Source organism: Rhinoderma darwinii, chromosome 1, assembly GCF_050947455.1.
Source record: "Rhinoderma darwinii isolate aRhiDar2 chromosome 1, aRhiDar2.hap1, whole genome shotgun sequence".
NCBI lineage: Eukaryota > Metazoa > Chordata > Amphibia > Anura > Rhinodermatidae > Rhinoderma > Rhinoderma darwinii.
Window position 1 is genome coordinate 645,037,257 of NC_134687.1, and position 20,118 is coordinate 645,057,374.

General features: G+C 40.8%; 1 protein-coding gene across 2 annotated transcripts in view; it reads right to left on the bottom strand.

Annotated features, from left to right (window-relative positions):
* Window positions 1–20,118, bottom strand: part of LOC142664069 (uncharacterized) — a 286,823-nt gene continuing 266,705 nt past the window's right edge. For both annotated transcript variants that reach the window (XM_075843106.1, XM_075843032.1), the window contains exon 9: window positions 1–1,945. In XM_075843106.1, coding sequence (XP_075699221.1) covers window positions 1,050–1,945 — 896 coding nt within the window. In that variant the 3' untranslated portion in view covers window positions 1–1,049. The remainder of the gene's footprint in view (window positions 1,946–20,118) is intronic.

Consider the following 20,118-nt stretch of genomic DNA (forward strand, 5'->3'; position numbering starts at 1 on the left):
AATTTAAACGTATACCTTTACACTGCTGATTTTGGAATTCATTAAAAAGAATTGAGAAACATAAATGAAGGACTTTTCTTTCCGGCTGGATCCACTTCTGGCTTTGAGGTGCAGATTTTCATGCGTTTTGGAGATAAATGGCATGTGTGATTCCAATTCACATATAGCAGTTTTGTTTCAGAAATGTCTGCGGCTGTCCTTTTCATCTGAATAGTGATCTCAGAATCAATGAGGATGCTGCAGGAACAACCCCACTCAGATGTATGGAACTATTTCGTTTCAGAAATGTGTGCTACAAATCTGCCGCAAGTGAATCTACCCTGAGGCTAAGAACAGACGGAACGGCATACACAACCCTACCCACATAGGTGACGAATTGACACATGATTTAGCCGGTAAATATTGTGGTATTACCAGAAATTCACCACCAAATGGGGGCGTGATTTTGGGCACCGACCTTGATTCTAATTTAGTGATAAATACACTTATGACATTTCCTTTCATGAAAATAAATCTGTGAATACTTAATTTATTCAACTGCAAAGTTACTTTGTTAGTGTTTCTATTCTTCAATTCCATCACCTTAATCTTTTTATACTGTTTTAATGAAATTAAAATATAAAAACAAAACGTTTACATTGTCCTTACAGTCACTCTGGATTTTCCTGCAGTGTGGGGGAATTTATGAATACAGTAATAAGAAGCGATATTCATGGTGACAATTCAGTTTCTCTGCTTTGTAAGTGTACCAGGCTCTTCTTTTCTTCCTTGTATCCACGATACTTTTCCTTCATAGATCCCGGTCACAGTTGACCTCAGGTAAATATAATTTGGGTGTTTGGCAGATCCAGGCTAATTCCACCCAAAAAATAAACAAACACTCTTCTTGGCTTTTTAATGTCTGTGACTAATCTGGTGTGTGTAAAATCTTTTTTTTGCTCTTCTAGCATTCCCACATTCTAAACGAGAATACGGTTTCTACTATGTGAATTCTCTTAGGAATTCCAAAATGTAAATTTCTTTGTAAAACATCTTCCACGTATAGAACATCAAAATGGTTTCTCCCCTGTATGGTTTCTCTGATGAGCCCTAATTTTTCTTTTAGTAGTAAAACATTTCCCACATTTTGAACACGAATATAATTTCTCTCCTGTGTGACTTCTCTTATGTACAATAAGACTTGATTTATGTCTAAAACATTTACCACATTCTGAACATGAAAATGGCTTCTCTTCTGTGTGACTTCTCTCATGTACAACAAGACTTGATTTTTCTGTAAAACATTTACCACATTCTGAACATGAATATGGCTTCTCTCCTGTGTGAATTCTCTCATGTATAACAAGACTTGATTTAACTGTAAAACAATTCCCACATTCTGGACATGAATATGGCTTTTCTCCTGTGTGAATTCTCTTATGTTTAGCAAGATTTGATTTTTGTGCAAAACATTTTCCACATTCTGAACATGAATACGGCTTCTCCCCTGTGTGACTTCTCTCATGTTGAGCAAGATAGGATTTTTCTTTAAAACATTTCCCACATTCCAAACATGAATATGGCTTCTCTCCTGTGTGAATTCTCTCATGTTTAACAAGACTTGACTTTTCTGTAAATCTTTTCTCACATAATGAACATGAATACGGCTTCTCTCCTGTATGAATTGATTTCTTTGTAAAAAGACCTGAGATTTGTGTGACCTGTTTACCACATTGAAACCTTTCACCCACTTTCTGAGCTATACTAGTGGTAGCAATCTGTGATTGGTCAGGAGAAGGCCCCTCAGGATTAGTGAAATTATATGATAGGTCTTTACTGTGAAGTCCTGGATGTACATTGAGGGTAATGAGGTTTTCGCCTGAAGAGTACTGTATGATATCTTCATCTTCTACTTTATAATTTTGCAATAACGTGAAGCTTCCCTCAGAGTTCTTACTGGGATTTTCTGTTAAGATTAAAACATTTGTTTTATGATTTTGTTTCAAAATAGGAAAGTTGACAAATTTATAACATTTATATTTGGCTGGAAACACACATACAGTGTTTTGAAGCAAAGTCAGAAGACGATCAAGCAGGAAGAAGTTTAAGCCATGCCTTTTGAATCCACTCCTGGCTTCAGCTCAAAAACTATGTGTGATTCCAGCCTTATAACACTTTGTATAACACTTTAAAATAAATCCATGACAGTCCAGGATTCTGGTCTACATTCAGTTCCCCACTATTAATTTATTACAAAAAGCTTGACTTACTAAAATAATTTTTTATGAAAAGCAGAACCTTGTCTGGCAATGAAGCCTGTTCTCTGACAACACATTTAGCTCTTTAAATACTAATAAGACATAATAATGTTACAGACAGTCTAATATTGGCCACAGTCTACATTTAACAAGATAATGTGTCATGAGACAAAGCACACATCTCAGGCCGAATTCACAGACATGACAATGAGGTCTGTATATCCTAATGGCTGAACAGTCACTGGCTCTAAATTTTATAGAACATCTTTGGCATGAAATGGAAGACAGAGTGAAGTTAATAATCAGAATTTGTAATGAAGGTTTCCAGAACTTTGTTATATCATTCCACTAAGAATTCGGGCCGTTCTAAGGGGAAAGAGAATCCTATCAAGTACTGATAATGTGAACCTAATGAATTGAAGTGGCGTCATTCAAGCTTTAGTCATGTGACAATTTAATAGCAAATTGTTGTTCTATTTCTCTGCCAACCTAATTTTTTATTTTGTCTTTGGTTTTCTCAGAACATACAGGACTTCGATATTGTGTAATAAAATAAGTGATATATTTTTAACGGTGATGGAGTGGGAGAGTCGGAGAGGAGAAAACTCAGCTGGATGGTTTAAAACTTTCTTGCAGAGATTGGTGTGGACCACCAGGACATTTATAATATATGGGCAGACAGAAACTGGTTAAAATAGGTGCTTCCTAATACAGTGAAGGAAATAAGTATTTGATCCCTTGCTGATTTTGTAAGTTTGCCCACTGTCAAAGACATGAACAGTCTAGAATTTTTAGGCTAGGTTATTTTTACCAGTGAGAGATTATATATATATATATATATATATATATATAAAAAAAGAAAAAAAAAAAGAAAATAACTGTCAAAATTATATATATTTATTTGCATTGTGCACAGAGAAATAAGTATTTGATCCCTTTGGCAAACAAGACTTAATACTTGGTGGCAAAACCCTTGTTGGCAAGCACAGTAGTCAGACGTTTTTGGTAGTTGATGATGAGGTTTGCACACATGTTAGATGGAATTTTGGCCCACTCCTCTTTGCAGATCATCTGTAAATCATTAAGATTTCGAGGCTGTCGCTTGGCAACTCGGATCTTCAGCTCCCTCCATAAGTTTTCGATGGGATTAAGGTCTGGAGACTGGCTAGGCCACTCCATGACCTTAATGTGCTTCTTTTTGAGCCACTCTTTTGTTGCCTTGACAGCAGTCTTTAAAGGCATGGTGTCGCCCCAAAAACATGTTTTTTTTTTAAAATTTAAACATTTAGTGTGTGGGTGATTAAACATTGTTCAAATTTTTTTTATTTTTTTCGCGAGTCAGGAAATATTATAAATTTTTTCAAATTTTTCAAAATTTATAATACTACCCATTTTTGGTCACTAGATGGAGCTAGTTGGAGCTAGTTCCCAAAATTGCAGCATTGCAACATTGGGTTAAAAGCTATCGCTCTAGTGAGCTCTCTGCATCCCCCCTCCTTTATCCTAGCTAGTGCCGGGATAAACGAGGGGTTTGAAAGGTTTAACCTCCTACACTGTGTGTCGCCATTTTTTGAGGTAACCCACAGTGTAGTAGGTTTACATACAGTAGTAAACACACACAAACACTAACATACATTGAAATCTCTTACCTGCTCCTGCCGGAAGTAGTAATATTACAGTCCGGCCGCGACTTCCGGTCCACAGGAAAATGGCGCCGGACGGCGCCAATTTCGAATAGGACTGTGTGGGAGCGGCGCATGCGCAGTTCCCACACAGACGCCGTACACGGACGTGAATGGGACGGGAGCCGTTCACAGTCCCTATGGGACTGTGGCTGCCGTACTCCATGTCTGTGTGTGTCGTTAATCGACACACACAGAAATGGAACAAAAAATGGCAGCCCCCATAGGGAAGAAAAAGTGTAAAAATAAGAAAAAGTAAAACACAAACACACAAATGAATAAAAACGTTTTTATTAAAGCACTAACATCTTTAACATATAAAAAAAATTATTTGCCATGACACTGTTCCTTTAATGCAGGAACCAAGTTGATTTGGAGCGTGTAACTGGGCTGGTGGAGGCTGAACTCTTAATGGTTGGTAGGGGATCAAATACTTATTTCTCTGTGCACAATGCAAATAAATATATATAATTTTGACTATGTGATTTTCTTTTTTTTTTTTTATATAATCTATCTCTCACTGGTAAAATTAACCTAGCCTAAAAATTCTAGACTGTTCATGTCTTTGACAGTGGGCAAACTTACAAAATCAGCAAGGGATCAAATACTTATTTCCTTCACTGTAATCATGGATGTTTTTTAACCCCTTAAGGACGCAGCCTAGTTTTGGCCTTAAGGCTCAGAGCCCATTTTTCAAATCTGACATATTTCACTTTATGTGGTAATAACGTCGGAATGCTTAAACCTACCCAAGCGATTCTGAGATTGTTTTCTCGTGACACATTGGGCTTCATGTTCGTGGTAAAATTTGGTCGATATATTCAGTGTTTACTGGTGAAAAATTGCAAAATTTAGAGAAAATTTTGAAAAAATTGCATTTTTCAGAATTTAAATGCATCTGCTTGTAAAACAGACGGTTATACCACCCAAAATAGTTACTAGTTCACATTTCCCATATGTCTACTTTAGATTGGCATCGTTTTTTGAACATTCTTTTATTTTTCTTGGACGTTACAAGGCTTAGAACATAAACAGCAATTTCTCATATTTTTAAGAAAATTTCAAAAGCCTTTTTTTTAAGGTACCTCTTGAGTTCTGAAGTGGCTTTGTGGGGCCTATGTATTAGAAACCCTGATAAAACACCCCATTTTAAAAACTAGACCCCTCAAAGTATTCAAAACAGCAGTTATAAAGTTTTTTAACCCTTCAGGCATTTCACAGGAATTAAAGCAAAGTGGAGGTGAAATTTGCAAATTTCATTTTTCTTGCTGAATTTAAATTTTATTCATTTTTTTTTCTGTAACAAAGAAGGTTTTACCAGAGAAACACTACTATATATGTATTGTCCAGATTCTGCCGTTTTTAGAAATGTCCCACATGTGGCCGTACTGCGCTCGTGGACTAAAAGACAAGCCCTAGAAGCAAAGAAGCACCTAGTGCATTTTGAGTCCTCTTTTTTATTAGAATATATTTTAGGCAGCATGCCAGGTTTGAAGAGGTGTTGAGGTGTCAAAACAGTAGGAATCCCCCAACAGTGACCCCATTTTGTAAACTACACCCCTCAAGGAATTCATTTAGGGTTGTTGTTACCATTTTGACCGCACATTTTTTTCACAGCACCTATTTCAATTGGGCTGTGACATTAAAAAAATGTCATTTTTTCCAATAAGATGTAATTTTTTACCAAAATTTCTTATTTTCACAGGGAACAAAATACTCAATTTTATTGCCCAATTTCTCCTGAGTGCATCAATACCCCATTTGTGGCAATAAACTGCCGTTTGGGCCCATGGGAGGCCTCAGAAGGGAAGGAGCGCTGTGTGTTCTTTGGAGTACAGATTTTGCTGGTTTGGTTTTCGTGTGCCATGTCGCATTTGCAGAGCCCCAGAGGTATCAAAGCAATGGAAACCCACCAGAAGTGACCCCATTTTGGAAACTACACCCCTCAAGGAATTCATTTATGGGTAATGTGACCATTTAGACCCCATAGTTTCTTCACAGAACTTATTTGAATTGGGCTGGGAATTTAAAAAAAATATATTTTTTACAATAATATGTCATTTTAGCTCAAAAATTCTTATATTCACAAGAAATAAAATACTCAATTTTGTTGCCCAATTTGTCCTGAGTGCGGCAATACCCCATTTGTGGTGATAAACTGCCGTTTGGGCCCATGGGAGGGCTCAGAAGGGAAGGAGCGCTGTGTGTTCTTTGGAGTACAGATTTTGTTGGATTGGTTTTCGGGTGCCATGTCACATTTGCAGAGCCCCAGAGGTATCAAAGCAATAGAAACCCACCAGAAGTGACCCCATTTTGGAAACTACACCCCTCAAGGAATTCATTTATGGGTAATGTGACCATTTAGACCCCATAGTTTCTTCACAGAACTTATTTGAATTGGGCTGGGAATGAAAACAAAATTATTTTTGTCAAATAATATGTCGTTTTGGCTGAAAATGTCTTATTTTCACAAGAAACAAAATACCCCATTCTGTTGCGCAATTTGTTCTGAGTGCCGCAATACCCCATTTGTTGTGATAAACTGCCGTTTGGGCCCATGGGAGGGCTCAGAAGGAAAGGACCACCATTTGGCCTACTCGGGATTTTCTAGTGCGAAGTCATGTATGCAGAAGCCCCTGAGGTACCAGTACAGTTCATTCATCTAGAGGTGTAGTGACCATTTTGACCGGAGACCTACACCCCATAAACTGTAATGTGGGTTCTCCCGGGTATGGCAATACCCTACATGTGGCTGTTATCAGCTGCCTGGACACACAGCAGGGCCCAGAGGGGAAAGACGAGGGGGGATAAGCTGTGCGGAGTGCATCAGGGTAAGTAAAATTGGGGTAAATTATAAACCAAGGGATGTATGATAAATTTTACAACACTTTCATACAGAGCTCTGGTTATTCGGGACACGTGTCACATTGATATATTGTGTCCTCCCTTATCCCCCTCTTATAGCAGACTTTGCACCTCTTTTGACTTTTTCCCTTCTTGCCAGTTTGGGGAACTTCCCCTGGAAAGTGTTGCCCTGGTACGATGCGTGTGGGCTCGCTTCCAGAAGTACTGGGTGCCCCCCCTTCTTGGTCCCTAAAGATTAGGTTCTTGATAATCACCTCTTGAAATTCCAGGAAAGTTCCCGTCTGGCCTGCACATCGACGTAGCACGTACTCATTGTCCAATGCCATCTGTATGATGTGCCCGGCCAGCTTCTTATATCACACCGCATGGCGCTGTAGGGCTTCAGGGCTTGATCTTACAAGTCCATCACTCCCATGTACCTATTGTAGTCCAGGATGCAGTCTGGTTTGGGGGTGGCCTTTCCTTCATATATCCTAAACCTGTAGGTATACCCTGATGCACTCTCACAGCTTATACATCTTCACGCCATACCTTGCCCTCTTACCCGGCAGGTACTCGCGGAATTGAACCCTCCCTTTAAAATGTACCAGGGACTCATCAATAGAAATACACTTCTCGGGGGTGTATGCTTGGGAAAACCGGGCACTGGAACGGTCTAATAGGGGTCTCCGTTTAGACAAACGGTCAAAACTGGGGTAATCTCGGGGTGGGCACGGCTCATTATCAGTATAATGTAAGAAGCGAAGTATTGCCTCATTTATTTATTTTTTTAGGTTCCAGTTACATAGTTACATAGTTACATAGTTAGTACGGCTGAAAAAAGACACATGTCCATCAAGTTCAACCATGGGAAGGGAAAAGGGAAGGAAAAATTTCTACACATAGGAGCTAATATTTTTTTGTTCTAGGAAATTATCTAACCCTTTTTTAAAGCCATCTACTGTCCCTGCTGTGACCAGCTCCTGCGGTAGGCTATTCCATAAATTCACAGTTCTCACTGTAAAGAAGCCTTGTCGCCTCTGCAGCTTGAACCTTTTTTTCTCCAGACGGAGGGAGTGCCCCCTTGTTTTTTGAGGGGGTTTTACAAGGAACAGGATTTCACCATATTTTTTGTATGTGCCATTAATATATTTATATAAGTTAATCATGTCCCCCCTTAGTCGTCTTTTTTCAAGGCTAAATAGGTTTAATTCTTTCAATCTTTCCTCATAACTTAAATTCTCCATGCCCCTTATTAGCTTCGTTGCTCTTCTTTGTATTTTTTCCAACTCCAGGGCATCCTTTCTATGAACTGGAGCCCAGAACTGAACTGCATATTCTAGATGAGGCCTCACTAATGCTTTGTAAAGTGGCATTATTACATCCCTGTCCCGCGAGTCCATGCCTCTTTTAATACACGACAATATCCTGCTGGCCTTTGAAGCAGCTGATTGACACTGCATGCTGTTATTGAGTTTATGATTTACAAGTACACCCAGATCCTTCTCAACAAGTGAATCCGCCAGTGTAGCGCCCCCTAGGACATATGATGCATGCAGGTTGTTGGTACCAAGATGCATAACTTTACATTTATCTACATTAAACTTCATTTGCCAAGTGGACGCCCAAACACTTAGTTTGTTTAAATCTGCCTGTAATTCATGAACATCTTCCATAGTCTGAACTATATTACATAGCTTGGTGTCATCTGCAAAAATAGAAATAGTGCTATTAATCCCTTCCTCTATATCATTAATAAATAAGTTGAATAAGTTGAATAAGTTCAGTTCTGAAGTTGCTTTGAGGGGCCCATATATTAGAAACCCCTATCAAATACCCCATTTTAGAAACTAGACCCCTCAAAGTATTCACAACAGCATGTAGAAAGTTTATGAACCCTTTAGGTGTTTCACAAAAATTTAGAGCAAAGTAGAGGTGAAATGTACATTTTTTTTTTTGTCAGAAAATCCTCTTTATACCATTTTTTTTATAACACAAAAGGATTTATCACAGAAACGCAACTTAATACGTATTGCCCGGATTCTGCAGTTTAGAGAAATATCCCACATGTGGCCCTTGGGCGGTAATGGACTGAAGCACCGGCCTCCGAAGCAAAGGAGCACCCAGTGGATTTTGAGGCCTCTTTTTTATTAGGCACCATGTCCGGTTTGAAGAGGTCTTGTGGTGCCAAAACATTGGGAACCCCCCAAAAGTGACCCCAATTTGGAAACTAGACCCCTTGAGGAATCCATTGTAGTTTTCTTGGGGTGCATGCGGCTTTTTGATCAGTTTTTATTCTATTTTTAGGTGGCGTGGTGACTAAAAAACAGCAATCCTACTATTGTTTTTTTTTCGTTTTTTTTTACAGCGTTCACCGTGCGCTATAAATGACATATTCACTTTATTCTGCGGGGCGATACGATTACGGCGATACCAGATGTTTATAGTTTTTTTTTATGTCTTATGGCGTTTGCACAATAAAATACGTTTTGTAAACAATCATTCACTTTTTGTGTTCCCTTATTCTAAGAGCCAGAACGTTTTTATTTTTCAATCAATAAAGCCGTGCGAGGACTTATTTTTTGCGTAACGAACTGTAGTTTTGATCAGTACCATTTTTAGGTACATGCGACTTTTTGATCTCTTTTTATTCCATTTTTTGGGAGGTGAAGTGACCAAAGAATTGTGATTGTGGTTGGGTTTATTATTATTTTATTTTACGGCGTTCACCGTGCGGGATAAATAAAGAAATAATTTTGTAGTTCAGGCCGTTACGGACGCAGCGATACCAATTATGTATAGTTTATTTGTTTGTTTATATATTTTTATTAATAATAAAGGACTGATAAGGGAAAAGGGGGGATTTTTACTTTTATTACTTTTAAATCTTTTATTTTCTAATTTTTACACATCTTTTTTTTACTTTTTTTTCACTTTATTACTTTGTCCCACTAGGGGACATGAGGGCAGGAGGCTCTGATCGCTATTCTAATACACTGCACTACATGCGTAGTGCAGTGTATTAGAACTGTCAGCTACTCACTGACAGCAAGCATAGTGGGTCCTGACGTTGTCAGGACCCACTAGGCTTCCGTCTATGGCATAGCCGGACGCCATTGTTTGGTGTCCGGTTGCCATAGTCACCATCGCCGGCCGCTATCGCGTAGCAGGCCGGCGATGGCAGCTTAACCCCTAAAAAGCCGCGATCTCTATAGAACGCGGCTTTTAAGGGGTTAATCAGCGGGGACACAGCGATCGGTCCCCGCTGTAGGAGCTGTGACAGCTGCTGAACAAGACAGCAGCGTCACAGCTCCTGTATGTGTCGGGAGGACGGCCGAAACGGCCGTTACTCCCGAGACGTACTATTACGGCATGGAGCGCGAACGATACAGCTGCCATGACGTAATAGTACGTCAAGGAGCGGGAAGGGGTTAACCAATATTTAAAAAAAAACGCATCTTTAAACCCACTTTGAAAACTTCTTAAGGAGGCTCTGTCACCAGATTATCAAATCCCTATCTCCTATTGAATGTGATCGGCACTGCAATGTAGATAACAGCAAAGTTTTTTTTTGTTTTTTTTTTAAAACAATCATTTTTGCCCAAGTTATGAGCAATTTTTTAATTATGCAAATGAGCTTGTTAATGGACAACTGGGCGTGTTTTCTCGTTTTACCAACTGGGCGTGTATTGCGTTTTTACCAACTGGGCGTGTATTGTGTTTTTACCAACTGGGCGTTGTGAATAGAAGTGTATGACGCTGACAAATCAGCATCATACACTTCTCATCATTCCCACCCAGCTTCTTTCACTGCAGACACACAGCGTGACGTCACCCACAGGTCCTTCAACCTTGTCGTCGGACAAAGAAGATACATCGGCTCCAGGCGTCCAAAAGGTTAATATGCTCGTCTCTAGGGAGTTTGCTATGCTTACCTGCACATGGTGATGATGCTGCAGATTCAACTGTACCCTCTGTCGCCTGGAGCTGATGTGTCTTCTCTCTTCCGACGCCAAGGTTGAAGGCCCTGTGGGTGACATCATGCTGTGTGTCTGCAGTGAAAGAAGCTGGCTGGGAATGATCACGTCACCCACAGGTCCTTGAACCTTGGCGTCGGAAGAGAGAAGACACATCAGCTCCAGGCGACAGAGGGTACAGTTGAATCTGCAGCATCATCACCATGTGCAGGTAAGCATAGCAAACTCCCTAGAGACGAGCATATTAACCTTTTGGACGCCTGGAGCCGATGTGTCTTCTTTGTCCGACGACAGGGTTGAAGGACCTGTGGGTGACGTCACGCTCTGCGTCTGCAGTGAAAGAAGCTGGGTGGGAACGATGAGAAGTGTATGATGCTGATTTGTCAGCGTCATACACTTCTATTCACAACACCCAGTTGGTAAAAACACAATACACGCCCAGTTGGTAAAACGAGAAAACACGCCCAGTTGTCCATTGAAAAGCTAATTTGCATAAATATAAAATTGCTCATAACTTGGGCAAAAATGACCGTTTAAAAAAAAAACAAAAAAACTGCTGTTATCTACATTGCAGCGCCGATCACATTCAATAGGAGATAGGGATTTGATAATCTGGTGACAGAGCCTCTTTAAAGAGGCTATGTCACCACATTATAAGTGCCCTATCTCCTACATAAGGAGATCAGTGCTATAATGTAGGTGACAGCAGTGCTTTTTATTTAAAAAACTATCTATTTTCACCACTTTATTAGCGATTTTAGATTTATGCTAATGAGTTGCTTAATGCCCAAGTGGATGTCTATTCACAATCTCTGCACTTCGTTACTGTTTCTGTGGTACTTACAGCAAAGCAAGCGTAATCTCGCAAGATTACGCTTTGCTACCACAGAAACAGTAACGAAGTGCAGAGATTGTGAATAGACATCCCGTGGAATGTCTATTCACTGTCTAAACTTTTCAGTATTGTTAATGTGTTAGTATAAGACAGCACATAGCGATCTAAAAGGATCCCTATGCGCGGACTAAATGAATGGAGAGGAGTGCATGACGCCGATTGGTCAGCGTCATACGCTCCTCTGTACATCACCCACTTGGTCTATAGTAAAAACACGTTCACTTGGGCATTAAGCAACTCATTAGCATAAATCTAAAATTGCTAATAAAGTGGTGAAAATAGATAGTTTTTTAAATAAAAAGCACTGCTGTCGCCTACATTATAGCGCCGATCTTCTTATGTAGAAGATAGGGCACTTATAATGTGGTGACAGAGCCTCTTTAAAGACCCTTAAAGATTACCTAATTTTTAGACGACTTCTCAGAATAAATCTGTTATATGTGTGTGTACAGGAGAAGTAACAAAATTCTGGCCATTACATGACTTATATTTGGCTTTTTTTTTTTAGCAGTTTTCCCTCTGCAGGCTCTGGAGCCTAACTGCTATCAGGTCTTCTTTACACTGAACATACAAAGAAGAGAACCACCCTGGTCCACTATCAACCTGTAGCACACCCTTAGTAGCTGCAGCAGCATGGAGCACATCATACAGAAGTAAGGAGAAGTAGCAGAAAATCCAGCACTGGGGTGACATATAACTCTTACCAGCAGCATATGTATCCTCTCTACTTCTGCTTCCCCTCCCCTCTTCAAAATACTTCTATTGGCAACAGCATCTGTGTGTCTCTCATTCAGTGGCACTAACTTCACATATAAATTTAGCTGTTTTATCTATGAAAATTGCAACAGTAAGTATATTACAAAGATGATATATATCAGGAAGACTATCAGATTACCATAAATTGTTTGAAAAGTTAGTGTCCATTTAAAGAAGACATATTCCAAAAGAGCTATTTAGTGTACCGTAAATTATAGCGGAGATCTGATTGCTTGATATTTAAGCCTAAGGTTGTACTATGGAAATATCCTGAAGACAACATATCCCCTTGTGACATGCGTGCAGAGTTGTCATGGGAACCTTGTGTGTTTTCTAAAAGCTCCTTAATTCTTGTCCCAGCCTCATATTAAATATAGAATTATAATGAGGATCTTTCTTCTCAGCTGTTTTTATTAGAAGATTTGTAATGGAAGAACCAAATAAATGACAACGTACAAAGGCAATCACAAAAATGTATGAGTTTTCTAATTTCATTTGACAAATAAAATGATGTTCAACCGGTTGAGGACTGCCCACGGTGTATATATAGTGCAGGTTTAAGCTACCTGCCTGAGTGATTGAGCAGCTAAATGTCGGGTGCCCGCCTGTCAGAGACTGCCGGGGACCCTGGAAAGAAGACAGAAGTGTTTTTTACCACTAGTCTTCTCTGTACTCACGTACACAACGCTCCATAAACGCTGCTACCTCTATTGATCCCGGTAGTCATGTGACTGGTCACATGATTGCTGAGATGCTGATAGTAAGAGGCTGCTGCTGTTTCTAACTAGACCCAGCACAGCCCTAGCAGTGACAATAGTCACTATAAACAGGGCTGATCTCCCCAGCTGTAAAGCGCCAATTACAGAAGAAAAGTATAGTGTAAAAGAAATAAAATAATAAAAATTTGCCCAAATATCTTTTCTGATGGAAAGGTCATAAAAATAAAAGTTAAAAAAACAAAAATAAATTACACAAACCCCTACCTTAAAGAGGCTCTGTCACCACATTATAAGTGCCCTATCTCCTACATAGTCTGATTGGCGCTGTAATGTAGAGAACAGCAGTGGTTTTTATTTTAAAAAATTATAATTTTTGAGCAAGTTGTGAGCTAGTTTAGATTTATGCTAATGACTTTCTCAATGGACAACTGGGCGTGTTTTTACTTTTTACCAACTGGGTGTTGTACAGAGGAGTGTATGACGCTGACCAATCAGTGACTAATCAGCATCATACACTTCTCATTGTAACAGCCCATTGTAACAGCCCAGCTTCTTTCACTGCACAATCACACTGTGCTGTGGATCATGCTGGGCTGGAACAATGAGAAGTGTATGATGCTGATTAGTCACTGATTCGTCAGCGTCATACACTTCTCTGTACAACACCCAGTTGGTAAAAAGTAAAAACACGCCCAGTTGTCCATTGAGAAAGTCATTAGCATAAATATAAATCTGCTCATAACTTGCTCAAAAATGATCGTTTCTCAAAATAAAAACCACTGCTGTTCTCTACATTACAGCGCCAATAAGATTATGTAGGAGATAGTCAAGTTATATTCTGGTGACAGAGCCTCTTTAACGCATTGTCACCTACATGTACGTAAAAAGCGTTAAAGGGAAGTATGGAGCGTTCTCACGGGCTGAGCACGCTCCATACACGGAGGTGTCGGCTGTGTAATACAGCCGACACCTTACTGCAACGAGTGTAATAAAAGATCACTTTGATTCCACTTGTTTAACCCCTTAGATGCCGCGGTCAATAGCTATTACATAGTTAGTACGGTTGAAAAAAAACTGTCACATATCACATCACTCAATCAAGCCAGCAATTTTTTTCCCAATAATATATAGTTTTATCTCGAAATTGTTAATTTTCTTTACAAATGTTGGGGGGCTTTTTTTCCTTTATTTGTTAAGAAAATTTTCCAGAGTACGGAAATACCCCATATGTCGTCAAAAACTGCTCAGAAGGGAAGGAGCACAGATCTTGATGGATTGGTTTCTGGGCCCATGTTGCATTTGCAAAACACCTGTGGGACCAAAACAGTGGAAACACCCCAAAAGTGACCCCATTTTGGAAACTACATCCCTTAAGGAATTTATCAAAGGGTGTAGTGAGCATTTTGACCCCACAGTTGTTTTCCAGAAATGGATGCACTGCAGATGGTACAAAGTGAAAATTGCAATTTTTTCACAAATAGTCCAATATGTTGTACCCAGCTTGTGCCACTGGAGACACACACGCAAAAATTGTTAAAAGGGTTCTCTCCGTTATAGCAATACCATATGTGTGGTAGTAAACTGCTGTTTGGGCACAGTGTAGGGATCAGTATTGAGGCAGTGTCTTTTGGCAGCAAGATTTTGCTTGGTAGTAGTTTTGTTTGGGGTATTACTGGTGATTCAGTTTATAAAGTGGGGGCATATGTAATCTGTGCAGAGTACATCAGGGTGTAAAAATTTGTGTTTGGTGTAACTTTGTAATTACATTTTATGAAAAATTATTTGAACTATTTGAGATAAAGCTGCTTTGTATCCATCAGGTCAGCTGGACTGACAGGATCAGTGACATGTGTCCTGCGCTAAATTATAATCTTAGATGTAATAGATTACAGGTGGATCCTGCATGTCAGAGAAACGTGTCCCTTATCCCGTCAGTCCTGTTGACCTGACGGATACAGGATACAAATCAGCTGTATCTCAAAAAGTAAAAATATTTTTTAATAAAAATCAATCACACACATTAAATATATATATATATATATATATATATATATTATATAATATAAAGTTTTTAAGTGTGTACATAGCCTTTAAGTTATGGCCCTATTTTTTTTGAATTATTTGAATATGTTCCCTAATGTAACTGTATTTATTCATGTTTTAACTTTTGTGGGGGCAGCCATCTTTATTAGCATCTGTTTATGTGTCTCTGCACGACACATACACAGGTGCTACACGCAGTGGCGGATCATCATTAGGGCTGCTCACCAGAACTGCACATAACCGCACGGGCCCACTCATGTCTGGTAGCGTCGCTAGCACCGGAGGGGGCACCGGTGCTAGCGACAGCCACATTCACTTGTATCTGCGTCCTCAGGACACAGATACAAATGAATACTATAGGCTGCAGGCCACGTTGGGGCTGCAGCCTATAAGGCACTGTGAAGAATCCCTGCGCAGGCCATCTTGCAGACGTCACTGCATCACACTGGTCTGTGCATGCGTCCCGGGGGATGTGTATCCCTCCGTCCGTCGCGGGAACGGGCCAAAGTAAGTACAATATTTTTTTTGGGGGGAGGGGGGGGGGGAAAAGAGTGCTGTGTAGCACTACATACAGGGAGGATTGATGTGAGGCAGTATATACAAGGGGGGGAAGCGATGTGAGGCAGTATATACAAGGGGGGAAGCGATGTGTGGCAGTATATACAAGGGGGGGGAAGCACTGTGTGACACTATATACAAGAGGGGAGGGCTGTGTGGCACTATATACAAGAGGGAGCGCTGTGTGGCACTATATACAAGAGGGAGCGCTGTGTGGCACTATATACTAGACGGAGCGCTGAGTGGCACTATATACAAGAGGGAGCGCTGTGTGGCACTACGCTGCATTCCAAATTATTATGCAAATGTTATTTTTCGCTGATTTTCCGAAATAGTCGATGCAAATGACAGTCAGAATAATATTCAAGCCATCAACCGTTGGAGTATAATGCTAATTTTATTGAACAAATCTCCTAATGATAAAAGATTTTTTTTTAGAAGTAAAAAAACTCAAAATGCACGGTTTCAAATTATTATGCACAAGAGAGATCAAAACATTTTAAAGGTTGTAAAGAGAACTAAAATGGTAATTTGTTGAATTTGCAGCATCAGGAGCTCATATTTACAGAAATCAAAAGCTCTTTCAATAAAAAAAACATAACAGGCCAAGTTACATGTTAACATAGGACCCCTTCTTTGATATCATCTTCACAATTCTTGCATCCATTGAATTTGTGAGTATTTGGACAGTTTCTGCTTGAATATCTTTGCAGGATGTCAGAATAACCTCCCAGAGCTTCTGTTTTGATGTGAACTGCCTCCCACCTTCATAGATATTTTGCTTGAGGATGCTCCAAAGTTTCTCAATAGGGTTGAGGTCAGGGGAACATGGGGGCCACACCATAAGTTTCTCTCCTTTTATGCCCATAGCAGCCAATGACACACAGGTATTCTTTGCAGCATGAGATGGTGCATTGTCATGCATGAAGATAATTTTGCTACAGAAGGCACGGTTCTTTTTGTACCACGGAAGAAAGTGGTCATAAACTCTACGTACTTTGCAGAGGTCATTTTCACACAGTCAGGGACCCTAATGGTGCCTACCAACTCTCTCCCCAGGATTCCAGCCCAAAACATGACTCCGCTACCTCCTTGCTGACGTCGCAGCCTTGTTGGGACATGGTGGCCATTCACCAACCATCCACTACTCCATCCATCTGGACCATCCAGGGTTGCACGGCACTTATCCCTAAACAACACGGTTTTAAAATTAGTCTTCATGTATTTCTGAGCCCACTGCAACCGTTTCTGCTTGTGAGCATTGTTTAGGGGTGGCCGAATAATAGCTTTATGCACACTTGCAAACCTCCTGGAGGATCCTACACCTTGAGGTTCGTGGGACTCCAGAGGCACCAGCGGCTTCAAATACCGGTTTGCTGCTTTGCAATGGCATTTTAGCTGCTGCTCTCCTAATCCTATTAATTTGGCTGGCAGAAACCTTCCTCATTATGCCTTTATCTGAACGAACCCGTCTGCTCTGAAATCAGCCACAAATCTTTTCACAGTACGATGATCACGCTTACGTTTTCTTGAAATATCCAATGTTTTCATACCTTATCCAAGGTATTGCACTATTTCACGCTTTTCGGCAGCAGAGAGATCCTTTTTCTTTCCCATATTGCTTGAAACCTGTGGCCTGCTTAATAATATGGAACGTCCTTCTTAAGTAGTTTTTCTTTGATTGGGCACACCTGGCAAACTAATTATCACAGGCGTCTGAGATTGATTACAATGATCCAAAGAGCCCTAAGACACAATACCATCCAGGAGTTTAATTGAAAAACTAATAATTAAACGTTTGACACTTAAATCCAATGTGCATAATAATTTGGAACACGGTGTATATACAAGAGGGGGGCTGTGTGTGACGCGATCTACAGGGGGCTGTGTGACACGCGATCTACCGGGGGCTGTGTGTGACGCGATCTACCGGGGGCTGTGTGTGACGCGATCTACCGGGGGCTGTGTGTGACGCGATCTACCGGGGGCTGTGTGTGACGCGATCTACCGGGGGCTGTGTGTGACGCGATCTACCGGGGGCTGTGTGTGACGCGATCTACCGGGGGCTGTGTGTGACGCGATCTACCGGGGGCTGTGTGTGACGCGATCTACCGGGGGCTGTGTGTGACGCGATCTACCGGGGGCTGTGTGTGACACGATCTACAGGGGGCTGTGTGTGACACGATCTACAGGGGGCTGTGTGTGACACGATCTACAGGGGCTGTGTGTGACGCGATCTACAGGGGGCTGTGTGTATGTGGTGCTTTACTTCACAGTGTTTGGTACTATTTTATTCAGGGGCACAGTGTGCGGCACCATAATTTTATCTTCGTTTGTAGGTGTGGAAATGTTGGAAAAGTGAGGAGTCGAAGATATCTGAGTGGCAAACTCCAGAAATGGGTTGTGGCCAGGAGAAGTCATCATGAAGTCTGGATCGGATGGAGAAGAAGAGAGGAAAAAAAACTACTAGAATCTGAGAAGTCGTCACCTGTGAGTCACTAGATTTATGGAGAATCGGTCACCTCTCCTAACATGTTTATTATAGGAAATCCTTGCATTTCTCATAAAGACTTTGTGTGGTCCAGGACTCATAGATAAATGCATGTTACTATTCCCCTTGTCAGGTGGATGTGTCCCTACACAGTGTGATACGGTCAGCAATAGTTGGAGACTGTCAGTATGTAGAGACATAGCCCTGTGACAAGGGAATCCTAACACCCATTTGTTAATGCTCGCATAAAAAGGTGGTATTAACAATAGATACGGTGCGGCAATGTGGCGGTGGAGAAGGGGGGCCCGAGTTTGGGTAACAGCCCAGGGCCTATGGTCTACTTCAGGGGTCTCAAACTCGGCCGGGTAACTGGGCCACATATACAAAAAATGGGAAGTTGACGGGCCGCATTACTTTCAAATTTTATACAATATTATTGTTAATCAATTAGTTATTTGATCTACTATAATACTACATTACTATAATAATACCGCTATCCAGTTTTCCCGTTTAAGTGTCGATAAATGCAGTCCGGCAGCTTAGTTGGCATTGTTTGGCAGACACACGTCAAGATTGGGCAGCCCCTTTTTAGATAGTGCAACAGTGCCCTCTGTAGATAATGCAACACACCCCTAGATAATGCCATAGTGTCCTCTGTACATACTGCCACAGTGCCCTCCGCAGATGCTGCCACACCCACCCCCCCCCCCCCCCCCAAGTACACTACCGTTCAAAAGTTTGGGGTCACCCAGACAATTTTGTGTTTTCCATGAAAACTCACACTTATATTTATCAAATGAGTTGCAAAATGACTAGAAAATATAGTCAAGACATTGACAAGGTTAGAAATAATGATTTTTATTTGAAATAATAATTTTCTCCTTCAAACTTTGCTTTCGTCAAAGAATGCTCCATTTGCAGCAATTACAGCATTGCAGACCATTGGCATTCTAGCTGTTAATTTGCTGAGGTAATCGGGAGAAATTTCACCCCATGCTTCCAGAAGCCCCTCCCACAAGTTGGATTGGCTTGATGGGCACTTCTTGCGTACCATACGGTCAAGCTGCTCCCACAACAGCTCTATGGGGTTGAGATCTGGTGACTGCGCTGGCCACTCCATTACAGATAGAATACCAGCTGCCTGCTTCTTCCCTAAATAGTTCTTGCATAATTTGGAGGTGTGCTTTGGGTCATTGTCCTGTTGTAGGATGAAATTGGCTCCAATCAAGCGCTGTCCACAGGGTATGGCATGGCATTGCAAAATGTAGTGATAGCCTTCCTTATTCAAAATCCCTTTTACCTTGTACAAATCTCCCACTTTACCAGCACCAAAGCAACCCCAGACCATCACATTACCTCCACCATGCTTGACAGATGGCATCAGGCACTCTTCCAGCATCTTTTCAGTTGTTCTGCGTCTCACAAATGTTCTTCTGTGTGATCCAAACACCTCAAACTTCGATTTGTCTGTCCATAACACTTTTTTCCAATCTTCCTCTGTCCAATGTCTGCGTGCTTTTGCCCATATTAATTTTTTCCTTTTATTAGCCAGTGTCAGATATGGCTTTTTCTTTTTCACTCTGCCTTGAAGGCCAGCATCCCGGAGTCGCCTCTTCACTGTAGACGTTGACACTGGCGTTTTGCAGGTACTATTTAATGAAGCTGCCAGTTGGGGACCTGTGAGGCGTCTATTTCTCAAACTAGAGACTCTAATGTACTCGTCTTGTTGCTCAGTTGTGCAGCGGGACCTCCCACTTCTCTTTCTACTCTGGTTAGAGCCTGTTTGTGCTGTCCTCTGAAGGGAGTAGTACACACCGTTGTAGGAAATCTTCCGTTTCTTGGCAATTTCTTGCATGGAATAGCCTTAATTTCTAAGAACAAGAATAGACTGTCGAGTTTCACATGAAAGCTCTCTT